An 18,999-nucleotide genomic window follows, 5' to 3' on the forward strand; every position below is an offset into this window, starting at 1 on the left:
AACCTCTGACCGCTCCTCCACCCTCTTTGACAAGGCCATTGGCAGAATTAGGGGTGACTTCTTATGCTGCAAGTCTTCGGCCGCGAGTACTGATTATTCATCAAGATATAAGCAGTGCTGGTTCGAACCCGGTACCGAAGACGTTTTGGTTATGAATCTAAGACGCTACCCCTTTTTTTATCTCATTTTGTCATTATTGTTCGTTGCATTTGTTCGTAGCGGACGTCCCACGACAACTGTTCAGATTCATCGTTGATCAGTTCACTCAGTTTTTTTATTACAGAGGGCAGCTAATCCTCTGACCAAACACGCTGAGCTACCGTGCCGGCTCCCCTAGACCATGAGTGTATGTTGTTGTTGTTGTGGTCTTCAGTCCTGAGACTGGTTTGATGCAGCTCTCCACGCTACTCTATCCTGTGCAAGCTTCTTCATCTCCCAGTACCTACTGCAACCTACATCCTTCTGAATCTGCTTAGTGTATTCATTTCTTCGTCTCCCTCTACGATTTTTACCCTCCACGCTGCCCTCCAATGCTAAATTGGTGATCCCTTGATGCCTCAGAACATGTCCTACCAACCGGTCCTTTCTTCTTGTCAAGTTGTGCCACAAACGCCTCTTCTCCCCAGTTCTATTCAGTACCTTTAACAAATTTCTCTTCTTCGGAAACGCTTTCCTTGCCATTGCCAGTTTACATTTTATATCCTCTCTACTTCGACCATCATCAGTTATTTTACTCCCCAAATAGCAAAACTCCTTTACTACTTTAAGTGTCTCATTTCCTAATCTAATTCCCTCAGCATCACCCGACTTAATTCGACTACATTCCATTATCCTCGTTTTGCTTTTGTTGATGTTCATCTTATATCCTCCTTTCAAGACACTATCCATCCCGTTCAACTGCTCGTCCAGGTCCTTTGCCGTCTCTGACAGAATTACAATGTCATCGGCGAACCTCAAAGTTTTTATTTCTTCTCCATGGATTTTAATACCTACTCCGAATTTTTCTTTTGTTTCTTTCACTGCTTGCTCAATATACAGATTGAATAACATCGGGGATAGGCTACAACCCTGTCTCACTTCCTTCCCAACCACTGCTTCCCTTTCATGCCTCTCGATTCTTATAAGTGCCATCTGGTTTCTGTACAAATTGTAAATAGCCTTTCGCTCTCTGTATTTTAACCCTGCCACCTTCAGAATTTGAAAGAGAGTATTCCAGTCAACATTGTCAAAAGCTTTCTCTAAGTCTACAAATGCTAGAAACGTAGGTTTGCCCTTCCTTAACCTAGCTTCTAAGATGAGTCGTAGGGTCAGTATTGCCTCACGTGTTCCAACATTTCTACGGAATCCAAACTGATCTTCCCCGAGGTCGGTTTCTACTAGTTTTTCCATTCTTCTGTAAAGAATTCGCGTTAGTCTTTTGCAGCTGTGATTTATTAAACTGATAGTTCGGTAATTTTCACATCTGTCAACACCTGCTTTCTTTGGGATTGGAATTAACATTTTGAAATATGGTGTGCGTGTCTGGGATGCAGACACACTGGAGCGATGATCGGCTACTCTGTGTTTATACACTGAAGAGCCAAAGATATTGGCACACCTGCCTAATATCGTCTACAGCCCCCGCGAGCACACATAAGCAACACGACGTGGCATGGACTCGACTAGTGCTGGGGGGGGGGGGGGGGCTGCTGACTCCATGAATCCTGCAGGGCTGTCCATATATCCGTAAGAGTACGAGGGGTGGAGATCTCTTCCGAATAGCTAGATAGCTAGCTGCAAGGCATCCCAGATGTGCTCGATAATGATCATGTCTGAGGAGTTTGGTGGCCAGCAGAAGTGTTACATTCAGAAGTGTTCCTGGAGCCACTCTGTAGCAATTCTGGACGAGTGAGGTGTCGTATTGGCCTGCTGGAATTGCCCAAGTCGGTCGGAATCCACAATGGACATGAATGGATGCAGGTGATCAGAGAGGGTGCTTACATACGTGTCACCTGTCAGAGTAGTATCTAGACGTATCAGGGGTCCCATACCACTCAAACTGCACACGCCCGACACCATTACAGAACCTCCACCAGTCTGAACACTTCCCTGCTGCCATGTAGGGTCCATGAATTCATGAGGTTGCCTCCATACCGGTACACGTCCATCCCGACGATACAATCTGAAACGAGACTCGTCCGACCACGCAACATGTTTCTCGTCATCAGCAGTCCAATGTCGGTGTTAAGGGGCCAGGTGAGGCATAAAGCTGTGTGTCGTGCAGTCATCGAGGGTACATGAGTGACCTTCGGCTCCGAAAGACCATATCGCTGATGTCCCGTTGAATGGTTCGCACGCTGACACTTGTTGATAGCCCAGCATTGAAATCTGCGGCAATTTGCGGAATGGTTGCACTTTTGTCACGTTTAACGATTCTCTTCGCTCTTAGTTGGTTTCGTTCTTCCAGGATCTTTTTCAGGCCGCAGCGATGTCGGAGATTTGATGTTTTACGGGATTCCTGATGTTCACGGTACACTCGTGAAATGATCGTATGGGAAAATCCCCACTTCATCGCTGCCTCGTGGATGATATGTCCCATCGTTCGTGTTCCGACTGTAACACCACGTTGAAACTTACTTATATCTTAACCTGCCATTGCAGCAGCAGTAACCGATCTAACAACTGCGCCAGATTCTTGTTGCATTATATAGGCGTTGCCGACCGCAGCGCCGTATGCTGCCTATTTACGTATCTCTGTATTTGATTACGTATGCTTATACCAGATTTTTTGGCGCTTCAGTGTGTAATGCAATCTTTCAGATTCGATAAACAGCAAAATAGTAAAAATACATTCATTATGTACCGGCAAACCGCCCCTGCATAACTTTTTAATACAATCTCTACACCACTGAATACCCAGACATTTATAAACTACAGGGCAACGGCCTTGCTGCAGTGGTAACACCGATTCGCGTCAGATCACCGGAGATAAGCGCTCTCGGGCTTGGCTAGTACTTGAATGGGTGACCATGAGAGTGTGCTGAGCGCTGTTGGTAAGCTGGGTGCACTTAGCCATTATGAGGTAAATTGAGGAGCTACTTGCGTGTGAAGTAGCGGCTCGGGTCTCGTAATGGCCGCGAAAGCGGTGTGCTGGCCACATGCCCCTCCATATCCGCTTCCAGTGACTCCCATCGGCGGAGGATGACACAACGGCCGTTCGGAGGCGTTGGGACGGAATTTTTATTTACTGCCGTCACTTACCATAACAAAACTACTGACATGCGAGAGCAGCAGCGGTTAACAGCTAGTAACGAATAAGAAAACAGGAATGCGGGTAAGCCGCTATGAACAGCAAAGTCAACGCATTATTGTAGTCAAAGACACGAAGCCAACACCCACCACTGTAGTACCCCAACTACTTGTTCAAAGGATGAAGAGACTGAAAGAATGAATCTTGCTATGTAGAAAATTATGCATGTCGTTAAAGGAGATGAAAATTTAATTGTGTTGGGTTAGTGGAATACGATAGCAGGAAAAGAAAGAGAAGGAAAAATAGTAGAACGAAACGTACTTGAGGAACGGAATTAAAGAGAAGCCGCCTGGTAGGATTTTACACAAAGCATAATTTAACCATCGCTAACACTTGGTTTAAGAATCACGAAAGGAGGCTGTATACTTGGAAGAGTCCTGGAGACACGGGTAGATTTCAGATTGATTATATAATCGTAAGACAGAGATTTTGGAACTAGAGTTTAAGCTTTTAGACATTTCCAGGGGTAAAAGTGGACTCTGATAACAATTTTTTGGTTATGAACTGTACATTACAAATGAAGAAATTACAAAAATGTGGGAAATGAAGGGGCTTGGGCCTGGATAGATTGAAAGGAACGGAGTTCGTTGAAAGTTTGAGTGGGAGCGTTAGGCAGCGATTGACTGAAACACGAGAAAGGAATGCACTAGAAGAGAAACAGAAGAAAGGAATGCGGTAGAAGACTAATGGGTAACTTTGAAAGATGAAATAGCGAAGGCAGCAGAAAACGATGTAAAATGATAAAGTCTAGTAGAAATCATTGGATATCACAGAAGATATTGATTTATGAAAGAAAATAATATTAAAATTTAGCAAATGAAGCAGGCGAAAGCGAATGGAGACGTCTAAAAATGAGATTGACAGAAGGTACAAAATGGTCTAGCAGGAATGGCTAGAGGAAAACTGCAAGTCTGTAGAAGTATCTATTGCTATGGAGAAGAAGAAACCGGCTGTAGGAAAATTAAAGAGATATTTGGAGAAAAGAAAAGCAGCTGTATGAATATTAAGAGCTCGGGAGAAAAACCAGTTCTAAGCAAAGAAGGGAAAGTTGAAAGGTGGAAGGAATATATAGAGGGGCTACGCATGGAAAATGACCTTGAAGGCAATGTTATAGAAAGGGAAGAGGGAGTAGATGGAGATGAGATGCGAGATACGATACTGCGAGAAGAGTGTAAGACAGCACTAAAAGACGTAAGGCACACCAAGCCACCTGGACTAGACGAGACAGCTGATATCCTTGGAGACAAAATTATTCCACCTGGTGTGCAAGACGTATGAGAACGGAGAAATAACCTGAGACTTCAAGAAGAATGTAATAATTTCAAATCCAAAAAAGGCTGACGGGTTTAAATGCCACCGAACCTCAGTTAAATGTCATAGTTGCAAAGTATTGGGACGAATTATTTACGGAAGAACAGAAAACCTATTTGAAGTCGACTTTAGGGAAGAGTAGTTTTGATTCCGGAGAAGCAACACTGACCTTATGAGTGATCTTAGAAGATAGTTTCAAAAAAGGCAAACCTACTTTTATAGAGTTTGCAGTTGTAGAGAAAGCTTTTTTCAATGTTAACTGGCCGACATTCTTCGAAATTTTTAACACAACAGGTACAAAATATAGGGACCGAAAGGTTATTTACAACTTGCAAAGAAACCGTCCTGCAGATATGAGTTGAAGATCATGAAAGGGAAACCAGAGATGAGAAGGAAGTGAGACGTGATTGTAGCGTATCCCCGACGTTATTCAATCTCTACACTGAGCAACCTGTGAAGGAAACCAAGGAAAAATTTGGGAAGAGGATTGAAATTCAGGAAAGGGAAATAAAAATTTTTCTGTTTCCCAGTGACATTTTGTAAACCTGCCAGAGACTTGCAAGGTACCAAATCGAATTGGAGAGAAACTAAATTTATGACGCAATTTAGATAAAAGAAAGGTTAGAAAAAAGCTTAGATAAAAGAAAGGATGCATCTTGAGACATCACGAAGATGTCGGTTTGGTAATAGAAGGAAATGTGGGGGCTAAAAATTTAAGAGAGAGACCGAGGTGTAAATATCTGGAGCAAGTTCAAATGGGTGTAGGTTGCGGCAGTTACGCGGATACGAAGAAACTTGCACAGGAGAGACTAGCATGGAAAGCTTTTCATTTATCGTGGCTTTTCCGGTCTCGTTTGAGAATATCAGAGAACAAACAAATGATAATAGGTAATGACAGTAGTATGTAATCAGAGTATGTTAATACAAACTTTGGGCGCTTTACAATGGCTTTTTGCGTAAGGTCCGTTCATTGTAAGTTTGACCGTGAGTGACTTTTCTGAAAATATTTCTTTACCGGACTTCGTAGATTGAATAATTCCAAAGTTTTGGTTCGTGCTGGACCATTGATAATATTTGTAACACGGAACCTTTAGCCGTTTAATTGGAGCAATAGCTTACAACATAAATGAAACACAAGATTAAATAATATCACTGTATTCACAAAAATTATACTAATTTAAATTACAAAGATACTTACATTAATTCTGTTGCTGTGTGTAACTATGAATATGCCAAGTGAGATTGCGTCTCAATAAAATAGAATAATGGCGGTGTGCCAAATAATTATCTGGACGGCTTCAAGAACAAAAAAAGTGCAGTCTTCTCGCAAGACAACTGAGCTGCGTAATTATTCTAATGTTCCAACGGTTGCACGCCACAATCGACGCAACCGCTTATACTAATTAATATCTTAATTAATTCTTTATTTATACGTTTTTGCAATATATCCATGCCCATCCTGCAAATTTGCCTTTAAAAACTGCATGAAACCAGTGTTCGGACTGAAGACCACAGCAACAACAACATTTGTATTATTTGTGTTTTATCGACTTTTTATGCTTGTTTTTCGAATTTATTTGCTCTGTTATTCATAAGTTATGCATAACAAAAGACATTCGTGGTCGCATTATTATGCAGCAAATGTCGATTAATGCGCTATTTGTATAAATACGGACCATATAAACAACTTACTCAAAATTTTAATGACTACACGCTGCAGATGCGATTTGAAACGTAACTGATTACCCGAAAACCGACCAGCAGTTAAATTTTATAGTTGTTTTACGAAGAAAATAGTACACACTGTATAGATTAGCACAATTCGAAATACGATAGCATGTTGAGGAAAACATAACTCATGTTTTGCTTTCCATTATGGTTTATGAATCTTGGACTCATTTTCCAGAAAGAATCAAAGACTATTGTTAAAATATGCTCAAACAATAAATTAGGGACGTCTATTCAAACACAGACCTCCTGCAGTAACCAACCAACCAGATCAAATTTCCTAACTACAATTATGACCGGTGACTCATGGGTTTCTTTTGACACTGTCATCATCATCATCATCATCATCATCATCATCATCAACAACAACAACAACAACAACATCTGCTCGTATTAAGTACAGCCGTTACGCCTCCTTATAGATATTAGTACCCTTGACTTTTTCTACTTAAAAACGAGTTATTGTTATTAATATTTGTAACTGAAGGTATAGCTCTCTGGCGCTTAACCTCGACTTATCTGTCAGCGTGTAAGATATCTTCTCACGTAGAGAGCTGTTCTCCACACCACGGACTTGCTACGTAAGTAGTGCGATGCTTATGTGCTGCGCTAGCTCTCTGGGCGTGCAAACAGCCTCCCACTATGATTCTCTATCTATCTAAGTTACTGCTCGAGAAAATATTTATGAGTCACAGTAATCATTAAAACCTTAATTACAGAAAATATAAAGGACCCGATTATTACAATGTTCGTCGCACGCTCTCGAAGACATTCGCAAGCTCCTCACCAGGTCTGTTCCTCAGTGCTCATTCGTCCGGCGTGACGGGGCGGAGCTGTGTCCGATCTGCACTACCACCTACATTCCTTGACATTGTGGAAATTGCAAAGAACGCTGACTCCTAAGGTGACATACGAAACCTCAAGATCGTCTCTGAGCTTCATTAAGGGAGCAGGCTACATAAGCTGCTGAAATTATTGTTCAATACAATGCGTTTGTATGTACACCACCCTGTGACGGAAACGATCGTATGGTGCTGGTGGCCGGGAGAATCCGTCTGGAGTTGTTTGGCCGCCTGGTGCAAGTCTTTCTCTTTGACGCCACTTCGGTGACTTGCGAGTCTTTGTGATGAAGATGAGATGAAATAATTATGACAACACAAACATCCATTCCCTGAGTGAAGAAGATATACGACTGGGACGGGAATCGAGCCAGGGATCGTTGATCGAGATGCAGCGATGGTAACCAGTAGACCAAGAGATGTGGATCATCCTGCGATTATGATCGCATGCAGTGCACGACATGCAATTAAACCTCAACGTAAGTAAGGTCTTAGTTTCGGAACGTTCATTTATCATTCTCAAGTGGTTAAAATTCTCTTCCTAATTCTGACACTTCCTGGTGTCTATGGCTATGGCCCTTACCATAGTATATGATCCGTCTCCGTAGTCCCAACACAAAAACAATACATTGTGAAATCACCAAATGTAAATCATTGAACTCAGTCGAAATTAATACGTAGATAATGTGATGTCTGTAGTCCAAAGTGTGTATGTGTGTGTGTGTGTGTTTGTGTGTGTGTGTGTGTGTGTGTGTGTGTGTGTGTGTGTGTGTGTGTGTGTGGCATTTATTGGGCCAGATTTGGTAGTGAACCGCTGTTTATACATGCCGGAAAAAAACGCAACACCAAGAAGGAGGTGTTATATAAACGAAAGTTAGCAGGCGTGTTTCTACATCTGAAAAAATGGTGTCTATTCAAGTTTGCACCATTATCTTCAGAGTGGCGCTAGTAGCGCCACTATGCGGATGCAAATTTACATTAAATACTCGCTGTAACCGTCGTGAGCGTGAGACTGGACGTAGAGAGTTTATGTCGGTCAAGAACGGCTTTAAGGCGATAAAGATGCCATTACCAACAACTCACTGAGTTTGAACGAGGTCTTGCAATACGGCTACGAGAAGCTGGATGTTCCTTCTGCTATGCTGCAGCAACACTCGGCAGGAATGTAGCCACTGTACACGATTGCTGGCAGTGGCGGTCTCACGGCCACGTGACACTACCGAGAGGGAAAAAATCGTGTTCGGTGGATGGGTCTGGCGCATCGTACTGCATTTGTAGCATCGACGTGAGCAACAGTTGATATCACAGTGACACAACGAAGTGTTACAGATCGGTTACCTCAAGGACATCTCCAATCCAGACGCCCACTAGCGTGCATTCCACTGACTCCAAACCACCACAGTTTGCGACGTCATTGGTGTCACGCGAGAGCTCATTAACGGTCCCAGTGATGGCAGTGTGTTGATTAGGAGGAGGCCAGTTGAGGGCATTCAACCAATCTGTCTGCGTGTTAGACTCACTGGACCTACATATGCCGTTATGGTCTAGGGTGAGATTTCGTAGGACTGCAGGAACGCTCCCGTGGTTATCCCACGCACCCTAACTGGAAATCTGTGCGTCTGCTAAGTGACTCGATATGCTGTGCAGCCATTCGCGAACAGCAGTCCAGGGTGTGCTTTCCAACAGGATAACGCTCGCCCACGTACCGCTCTACAAGTGTCGACATATTGCCTTTGACCTCCTTGATCATCAGATTTGTCTCCAGTCGAGTACGTATGGCATATTATCGGACGACAACTCCAGCGTCATTCACAGACAGCATTAACTGTCTCCGTTTTAACCGACCAAGTGCAAAAGGCATGGAATCCATCCCACAAGCTGACATCCGGCACCCGTACAACACAGTGCTTACCTGTCTCCATGATTGTATTCAGCATTCTGGTGACTACACCGGTCATTAATGTACCGGCATTTCCCATTTGCAGTTGCTTATCTCGTGCTTGCGTTAACCTGTGGTTTATAATGTTAATCACTTAATATGATTCCGAAATTTTATTACTCTACATTACCTATTTTTGGTGTTGCAATTTGTTCTGCGTCAGTGTATCTGGTTTGTCATTTATCATTCTGACAATATAAGTTACAAAATACATTCTACAGTTAACAACGCTTCGTCACACTAAACAGGTTAGGGTGGTGGAAGAGTGTGAGTGTACTTTGTTTCTACTGTTGAAATGTATTTTTAGTGCTACAGGTGGAACAAAAGGTTCACCAGTATTACAGCAAGAGTACTCGCAGGAAGTATAGGCACACACTTAAGTAATGTTCAAATGGCTCTGAGCACCATGGGATTTAACATCGGAGGTCATCAGTCCCCTAGAACTTAGAACTACTTAAACCTAACTAACCTAAGGACATCACACACATCCACGCCCGAGGCAGGATTCGAACCTGCAACCGTAGTATTTGCGCGGTTCCGGACTGAATCGGCTAGAACCGCTCGGCCACCGCGGCCGGCTCTTAAGTATTAGAACTGTTTGTATCTTGCGTGTACAATAACAGAATATGTAAGTCGAAAGCGATGAATACAAATGAGAATATACACGCATTTCAGGCTACTGATGATGTCTCAATAAACAGAGACGAATGTGCATCGGAAAACAAATGTTGCCTTTATTCAGTAGCATAGTGATGCTCTTCACCTAAAAATCGTTAATATAAGATAATGAATTCATCACTGTCATCCACAAACGCCCAATATCCTTCATAACTGGTGGGATGAAGACAAAGATAAGCCACCACCACAAGAAGCTAGCCCTGAATATCAACAGCAATACGAAATTCCTACATCTATCCCTAAAGTTTGTTTCCTGAGAATGGGACTAATTTTGACTTTAATTATTGTTTGAGAAAATATTTTTCTTTGTTTATTTTCATTCTCCTTTTTTGTTTTCTCTCTGTTTGTGACGTAAAACCAGCGCTAACTGCAGCATTTAACTGAAGAGTTTATTTGCTTCAAGTTTGCAAACAAAAACGTGAACGAAGTTTCGCAGTAGACGCAGTTATTTCCCTAAATAACATTACTACCAGGAACTGGTAACGTCAGCATTTTTCCGTGAAAATCTGTATCAGTTTTAATCTCACGTAAGAGCCACCGTTAGCTTAAAGAGCATTCACTACTTACGGATCTGCTGATAATATCTTCTGGTACACAGTTGTAATTTAGATAGATAGCAGACTGATAACACAAGATTATCGGACGCTCAGAAGAAAAAGTATAAAACGTCGATCGTAACTGGTGCCAGTGTGTTAACTGCAAAGCCAACATCAGACCTCGCCATGATCATGTGGAGTTCGGTTGCCGCTCTCCTGCTTCTGGGGCTGACGGCGACAGCCTCGGCCAGTAAGTCTTCCATATTGTACTGATTTTTTTAACCAGTTTACCTAACTTGCACGACTTTATTCACTTCTGGTCACTTACAACACCCCATATTCTCAGTAATCATCTGTATTACCTGTCCAGACCTTAACTGCTCCTACAGTTTATCATCTCTACTGCTATTTCTGAATGTCTCCACATCTCCCACTAATTTTCCCCTTCCTGTAGCAAAACTTCCCACAGACTCTGTTGCCTGGTCTTTTCGCTTGACTGTTTGTTGGTCGTCATATTGATTCGGCGCAGGACTATTTATAAACAGCATTACAGTACGACCTTATTCACAAGGAATATGTATCACTGTAATATCTTCCATAAATGTGTCCTCTCAATCTGTTCTTCCAATTTTCAGTATAAGAAATTCAATAAAGATATAATGTTAAAAAAGGAATCTTGAATTTAAACAATTTACGAAACACTGAGCTTATTTCATGCAACTGTCATGAAAATTTACATTATTTACATTTTCACTGTATTTAGACATTGGCCTCTAAGATATCGTTCGGTCGCCGTAAATAATAATAAACTGGTTCATACTGCACATTACTATCGATAAACAAATACGCTGAAGGAAAAGAATTGCAATGCCATGAATGAATTGTGTGGCAGAAACGAAAGTTAATAGGCAAGTTTCTACATTTGAAAGATGATCTCTATTCCAGTTTCGTGCCAGTCGCATAACATTGGCGCTACTATGAGGACGCAAATCAGGTTTGCATCAAATACACGCTGTAACGGACGTGAGCGTTAGTTGCCTTTGAGATTGGACATTGTGAGTTGGTTAGGCAAGAGTGCCTCTAACGCGATAAAGACGCCATTATCAGTATCTTACCTAGTTTGAACGGGGTCGCGTAATAGGGCTGCTAGAAGCTGGATGTTCCTTCTGTGGTATTGGAGAAACGCTTGGCAGGAATGTAGCCACTGTACATGACTGGTGGAGCGGTGGCCAAGAGAATTTACGTTCAGAAGAACACCAACCCTCGACGATCACGTCGCGCTATCTAGAGCAGGGCCGGCCAGAAATTCAGCACGCGTGCGGTGCTCCTGCACTTGTGCAACTTCCGGGTCACAGCGTGCACGCCGCAGCCGTCAGCGTTCATGTAGTGCAGGTTTCTACGCACAGATGTCGCTTTATCCACTTGCTGGGATACTCTGTACCGGCGCATTCTAGTGCTCTTTCCACAGCTTGCAACCCAACCATGGGGAGGTATTTACTCATTGAGACGTCTGCTTTTATGTTAACAGTTTAACCCAGTAAGACAAGTAATACAGTTAACAACGGTGGCTTTTCATTACGGCAGCTTGACTGACGGCACGTAAATACTCGTAATGTTTCTGACCTATTATTAAAGAAAGAGAGCACTTAGCGACTTCCATGGAACCTTATTCATGATTTCAAATAACATTAAACTAATGTAAGGTTTCCTATAACTAATTATCGGTGCCCTCAGTTACACCCACACAATTTCTGTCTCACTGACCAGTGAACAGAATGATAACCGCAGACCTCTCGATGATCACCTGTTATTTCAATAGCATTATTGCTATATCTTTCATCAGTTCCGTCTGAAACCTGCATAATAACCGACAATTAGATGAATGTTATGTTTCATCGACTTCAGCTGAGCGTAGCCCTTCACACATTTAAAAAAACCCTAAATGTAAGTATACATTGGAACAATCGGTTTAATGACCAATTTTCCTGATAATAATGTAACATGGAGCAGAACGAGGCAATAATGCACAGTTAGTAAACAATAATTTTTAATTATGAAAGGAATAAATCCAAAGACGTTTATCACTGGTCATGAGAAATGATATAGTTATATCGGGCACAAAAGCACGGCTCATTGACAAATGCAAGCAGCTGAAAAGATTTTCATCATTTATGCTTGATCGAAACCTTGATTTATTCATTTTCATCACCGAGAAAAATCATTCATAAACATATGTCGACCCGAACATGGACATAACGCTCGCAGCTTCTCGGTGCAGGCGTGGAAATTCTTGTCGTGAAAAATTTTCCTAGAATTCTTTTGTACTTCGCACTGCAAAGAACTTGTCCTTCAGTCTTGTATTGCACAGTAGGTCGATCAGTTCCATCTGCAGATCATTCGGAGCATCTTCAACTGACGACGAGAAGGGTCGAGCAAAGAGGCGAATGACAGGAGACAAACTCGTAACATCTGCAAATCGTGCTCGAAATTGTTCCTTAATTTTTACAATTATTGACACGTATTCTTGAAATCTCGCACTTTCATGGACCAGTCCAAGAGTCGGAGAATGTGCAGTGTTTCCTGTCAATAGCTGGCTCTCCCAAAGCGCAAACTTCCTTTCAACGGCATTTACTTTTTCTAAAATGTGAGAAATTAAATTATTTTCACCTTGCAAACTGACGTTCAGGCTGTTCATGAGAGACGTAATGTGCACGAGAAATGCAAGGTCTGATATCCAACAAGGGTCTTCCAACATAGGTTCACTTTTTCCCTTCTCGTGCAAGAATGTTACTATAATCAAACGTAAATCAAAAAATATTTTCAGCATTTTACGTCGACTGAGCCAGCGTACTTCGGTATAGTAAGGTATGTCGCCGTACTCCGCTCCTTATTCAAAGAACCGCCGAAACTGGCGATGCGTAAGCCCATGTGTCTTCAGATTGTTTACAGTGCGCAAAACAATGTGCATGACGTTTGCTAACGTTACTGATTTTGCACAAAGCGCCTCTCGATGCCGAATGCAGTGAATTCCATACAACGTCTCGTCTGTGCGCCCTAGCTTTTTGCGCATCCGCGCTTTGAGTCCTCTCTGATGGCCTTGCATTGTTGGTGCTCCATCTGTGGTCACTGAGACTAACCGATTCCAGTCCATACCGACACCATCAATCGCTTGCTCCACAGCTTGGAGTAAGTCCGCACCTGTAGTAGTCCCTTTCAAAGGTACTAAGTCCAAAACGTCCTCTGTTACACAAAGTGCGTTATCGACACCTCGTATGTATATCACAAACTGGGCTGTATCTGTAAGATCTGTTGCTTCATCGAGCGCAACAGAGAAAGCAACAAAGTCTTTAGCCTTATTTATTAGCTGCCTGTGCACATCGCCGGCCATAGCACTGATACGTCTTGTCACTGTTTGTTTGGATACACTGATTTCTTTAAACCTGCTAACGTTCGTGGGACACACAAGTTCTGCAGCATCAATCCCCTTCGGAAAAGGGTTTCCCAGATTGTGCAATTCTTAATGCGATTTTAAAACTTGCTCGCAGTGAAGATTTAGTGTTGTTGTCATTCTGGAAAATTGTAAACAGTACATTGTACAGCGTACAGTAAAACAGACATAAATGTAACACAAGAAACTAAGAGTTCAAGAAGTATCAGCTACATTGACGTACAGTAAAATCGACTTAATGTGTCTCATCCATTGTCTTACGCACATTTAATTTTGCTTGGCGTTCTTCACTGTTGAGTACACTACACTCGTCTTTGTGATACGTATTGTAGTGTCTTTCAGTTGGAAACTTACGCTGGCCGCCTATTATTCGGCGGCACAGCAAACACTGTGAGTTTTCGCCAACAGCTACAAAAAAGAATTGCAGTTCTTAGTCAGTTTTAAACGACTGAGAAGATAGATCTCCCGTCCTTTGCTTTTTCACAGTACCTGTCATTTCTCAGTACTTCTCTGTTAAGGTTACGGTCACCAGGGGTAAACGAGACTGGGTATGTTGCGCTCTTGCTTGTCCCACATAAACAGGGAAGTGGAGGCGCCGCCGTTCATTTAGGATACATGTCCAATAACAGATGTCGCTGTCGCTCGCTATCGCACACGTGCGCACATGAGCAGCACTTCAGCACGTCTGCACTCTGTGCAGCGTTTGGCCGGCCCTGATCTAGAGGGAATACCTTCGCGTTTGGCGTATGGTTTGGCGCATGGTACTGCGTCCGAAGCTGAAATTTGAGTAGTAGTTAACACCACAGTGACGTACCGAACTCTTGACACATTGTTTATCAAGGACAGTTCCGAGCCAGAAGCCCAGAACCGTGTATATCATTGACAACAAACAGCCGCCATTTGCGAGTTCAATGGTGTTAAGCCAGAGGTCATTAGAGGGTAGGGTGGAGGCCTGTTGTGTTTTCTGATGAAAGCTGGTTCTGCCTCGGTCCGGTGATGGTCGTGTGTTGGTTATATCGAGGCCAGTTGAAGGCCTGCAACCAACCTGCGTGCAAGACACACTGGATCTACACGTGGAGTTATGGTCTGGGGTCGCGATTTGGCACGGCAGTAGGAGCACTCTCGTGATCATCCCACGCACTCTGACTGCAAATCTGTACGTCAGTCTGATGATTCGACCTGCTGTGCTGCCGTTCATGAACAGCATTCCAGGGGATGTTTTCCAAGAGGATAACGCTCACCCACATACCGCTGTTGTTAGCCAACATGCTCTACAGAGTATCGGCATGTTACCTTGGCCTACTACATCACCAAATCTGTCTCCAATCGAGTATGTATGGGACATAATAGGACGACAACTCCAGCGTCATCCACAAACAGCATTAACCGTCCCTGTATTGACCGACCAAGAGCAACAGGCATGGAACTTCATCCCACAAAATGACATACGGCACCTGTACAACACAATGAATGTACGTTTGCATGCTTGCATTCAACATTCTGCCCGTTGAACTGCTTATTTATGAACGAGCATTTCACATTTGCAATGGCTTATCTCGCGCTTACATTAACCCGTGATATTGCAGTGTTAATCACAGTTATATATGTTACCTAGACAAATTTATTCCCGAAATTTCATTGTTCTACATTAATTATTTTTTGGTGTTACGATTTTTTTCCGTCACTGTACTTTGCACGAGTGTTCGCACTAACGGGGACCGTGACCCAATTCGGACTTGTTCATTTTATGAGCCAATCTCGTAGAGCCCAGTCTTAATTGTTTATCTCTCCATTTAATTGTTTGAGTAATTCGGTTGCAGTCCTTATCAAATGCTTCCTTTTCTTCAGCGGTCTTCCCAGTCTCACAATTTCACTTCTATACAATTATTTCTCTATTGCATGCTAATATTTGATATTCTGTTAAAAAGCGTTTCTCTCTTGCACCAACCGGTATCTGATATCTTCTTGCTATGCCCAGCTTGTGTAAACTTGTATTATAGGTAACATTTTTCCACTTCTTCTATTATAACATCTTCCAAACTTCAGCTGTTTACTTGGTCCATCTCTCATTCATCTATAACTTCTCATCACTTTCATCTACAATCTAATTTTTTTTTCTATATTGAGCATTTTCTTCTCAAAAATCTCTAAGTTTTATTGATTTTAGCGCCGAATGTTATACTGGTATCATGTTTTATCTTAGCCCTTAGTGTCTCTTACTACTGCACACTTATCATGGTCCGAAATTTCCTCTTCATCTTTCAAGAAAAAGAGGGGGCAATACGTTTCTACGCTGACATACACCATGCTTAACATATATTTGTAGTTGATTCAACTGTGTGTTCTTGGTGAAACGCTGTATATCGGATTTACTAAATGAAACATGTTTATCTTTGCTTGAGTCTCATCTTTGGTATCAGTTATACACTAGAGAATCGTCTTATAACACGTAATCCACGTCGTGCAGTAACAACAGAGTTTGTGAGACAGAATCAAAAGTGTGTTTCGTTTAGTCAGCACAATACACTTATTTTCTTTAATTTTTCACTTTTGATGCTCCAGAAAGATATTATCTTCACATTGTTCTGAGGAATTTTCACGGTAATCTGTTCATGGCTTCTGGTACGCGACTGTTCTTGTGCCGCGCGGAGGACGAAATCGTACAAAATGTAATTCCTGATTTTAGTAATTCCTTAGTTATTTAATCAACTAACAATGATTATCTATGTTCTGTTTCACTCAGTACACTGTCAAATTTTGATCACTTTACTTGGTCAACTGTTTTATCCACATACAATTCCTCTTCTTATTCTAACTAACTTGGAGAAAACTATCCATTCCTTCCACGTACTGCTGTACGACAGTTAATACAGACTTCTCATTAGCACTTCTTACGTTAACACCGTGAGGTTTTACTTCTAGAAATTAAGGAAATTTTGCATTTGTTATAAGTCTACCGTTGAGCAACGTAGATGTATCGGAGATTTTAAAAAATATATGACTCTATACAACTCGAGTTCTGAAGTGACGCACTTGTCCTCTGGTTTTGGAAAGACATACGAAGATGGTTCAGTAAGTAAGTTAACAGGAGCACTTGCGGATGTACAAATATTCCGCGTGAATTAAACTCCATATCTACATAGAGGAGACCATCCAAAGTTTCATGCAGCTATCCCACTGAGCTTCGAAATATATTTTCATGATGGAACTGTTGACAGATAGATGGGCGACGATTGAAGTGAGAATTGTGATAAGGTTTTTGCTTTTAAAGAAAACATATCAGCTGCAAGTCATAGTCAATTAGCAAAAGTTTACGGTAGCTACGTAAACAGACGTGGTTAAGGTGCCATGATCTGATAAAGGCTTTTGTGTTTTAAAAAACACCAATCTAACCTTTGTCTTGCAAATAAAAATTTTACATGCATGTAATCCACATACTTTAATCGCAGCATAACGTCTCGAGTTGAGAACAGTGCCAGATGGCTCTTCGTTTTCGTAAAAATCTCGGTCTTATTCCGAAGAAACACTGTTTTTATTCTTCCCACAAATTCCCGAAAACGTAATCCTAAGTTTTCAGTTACCCGAAAGAGAAAATGGATTAAAGTATACTTTAAAAATGAATTTTTTTGTTAATGACGCAGAACTGCAAATCTTTGAATGCTATTCCCATTTGCCGTTCGACACGATAGCATGGGACTCTTTTGGAAGTTTCGTTTCTATTCATCCCATTGTTTCCACTCACCACATTTACGGTATTCTAAATGCTTAGAGACAAGTACCCGCTACATCAACATCCAGCTAACAACCTTGATCAACCAATTTGGTGAAACATTTCGGGCTCGTTCTGTATTTCACAACAGTTTGTTTACATTGCTCCAAACCGCAACCCCAAGACACAGCAGCACTTTCCTCCGTATGTAGACGCAGTGAGATGCCAGTACAGTAGCTACGCTGTATGATATCCTCTGGCGACGTCCAATATCTTCTTCCTCTCATGAGAGGAGTTGCTCTGTAGGGTTCTGTGCCTCAGTCTCTAAAATGGAACCCTAATACGATCGCTTTGTTGTCCGTCTGTATGTCCGGCTGTCCGACAATTAAGAACCTGTTTTCTCAGGAGTGTGTAGACACCACACGTTTAAAAATCTAAGGTGCCAAAGGCGTCGTCAGTAGTTCAAGTTAAAATATCACCTCCATCTGTACAGCATAAGTATCCATTCAATTGTTTTATGTATCTCCACTGCAGGATGTGATTTTAGTGTATTTTTGCTTCTGATGAAGGTATATTTAGATATACCGAAACCGTGGTCAAGGATTTCAATAAATCTTTATCCTGCAACTGTTTGGCTGTTATCATTTTCAACAGTTGCTGCCTCACCCATGTTTAAAATTTTGTAATTTTCATATATTCACTGTTGTAATAAAGAAACTGATCATTCACTAACTATCAAGCAAAACAACAAGAATAATATTCGTGTTTTTGTATGTTCGTCCTTGTGATTGGGGGTCTGGGGGACCACGGCCGTACACTTATGTAAGGAAATGAAACGTCTATAGCCATCCTTATGATGTCATTTATGTAGTGTTGGAGAGACAACATCGCGGTTAAAGGCAGTGTGCGAAAACTAGTTATAGATGTTGGCCACTATGCATCGTGTATACGGATGGTGTTAACCCCTCTGCATCGGCTAAGACCGGAAGGTGGTGCAATGAAGCACCGAAACTGGTAGCGATACAATAAATGACACCATAATGACAGCTGTAGGTGTTTCATTTCTTTACATAATAATATTCAGTTATACGATGGACTGTAACTAACCAACCACTTCCGTGCATAAAGGTAGTCACAAGCAGCTGTGCGATATTGCATTGACTTGTTGATATTTTTACAGTGATGACCAAAACCTGACAGCACTTGTGCATGATGAAAAGACTACACATTCACAAATGCGTATGTACGTAAGTTTTCCATTGGGGAAAAATACACTGAAGAGCCAAAGAAACTGGTACACCTGCCTAATTTTGTGTAGGGCCCCTGCGAGCATGCGAAAGTGCCGCAAAACGACGTGGTATAGACTCGACTAATGTCTGAAGTAGTGCTTGAGGGAACTGACACCATGAATCCTGCAGGGCTGTCCGTAAATCCGTAAGAGTACGACGGGGTGGAAATCTCTTCTCAACAGCACGTTGCAAAGCATCTCAGATATGCTCAATCATGTTCATGTCTGGAGAGT

General features: G+C 41.9%; 1 protein-coding gene across 1 annotated transcript in view; it reads left to right on the plus strand.

Annotated features, from left to right (window-relative positions):
• The first annotated feature begins 10,442 nt into the window (after nucleotides 1-10,442).
• The window catches only part of LOC126258486 (chitotriosidase-1-like), a 95,738-nt gene continuing 87,181 nt past the window's right edge, over nucleotides 10,443-18,999 (plus strand). Inside the window, exon 1 of the mRNA XM_049955647.1 lies at nucleotides 10,443-10,570. Within this exon, the coding sequence (XP_049811604.1) occupies nucleotides 10,507-10,570 (64 nt within the window). The 5' untranslated portion in view covers nucleotides 10,443-10,506. The remainder of the gene's footprint in view (nucleotides 10,571-18,999) is intronic.

This window comes from Schistocerca nitens, chromosome 1 (genome assembly GCF_023898315.1).
Source record: "Schistocerca nitens isolate TAMUIC-IGC-003100 chromosome 1, iqSchNite1.1, whole genome shotgun sequence".
Taxonomy (NCBI): domain Eukaryota; kingdom Metazoa; phylum Arthropoda; class Insecta; order Orthoptera; family Acrididae; genus Schistocerca; species Schistocerca nitens.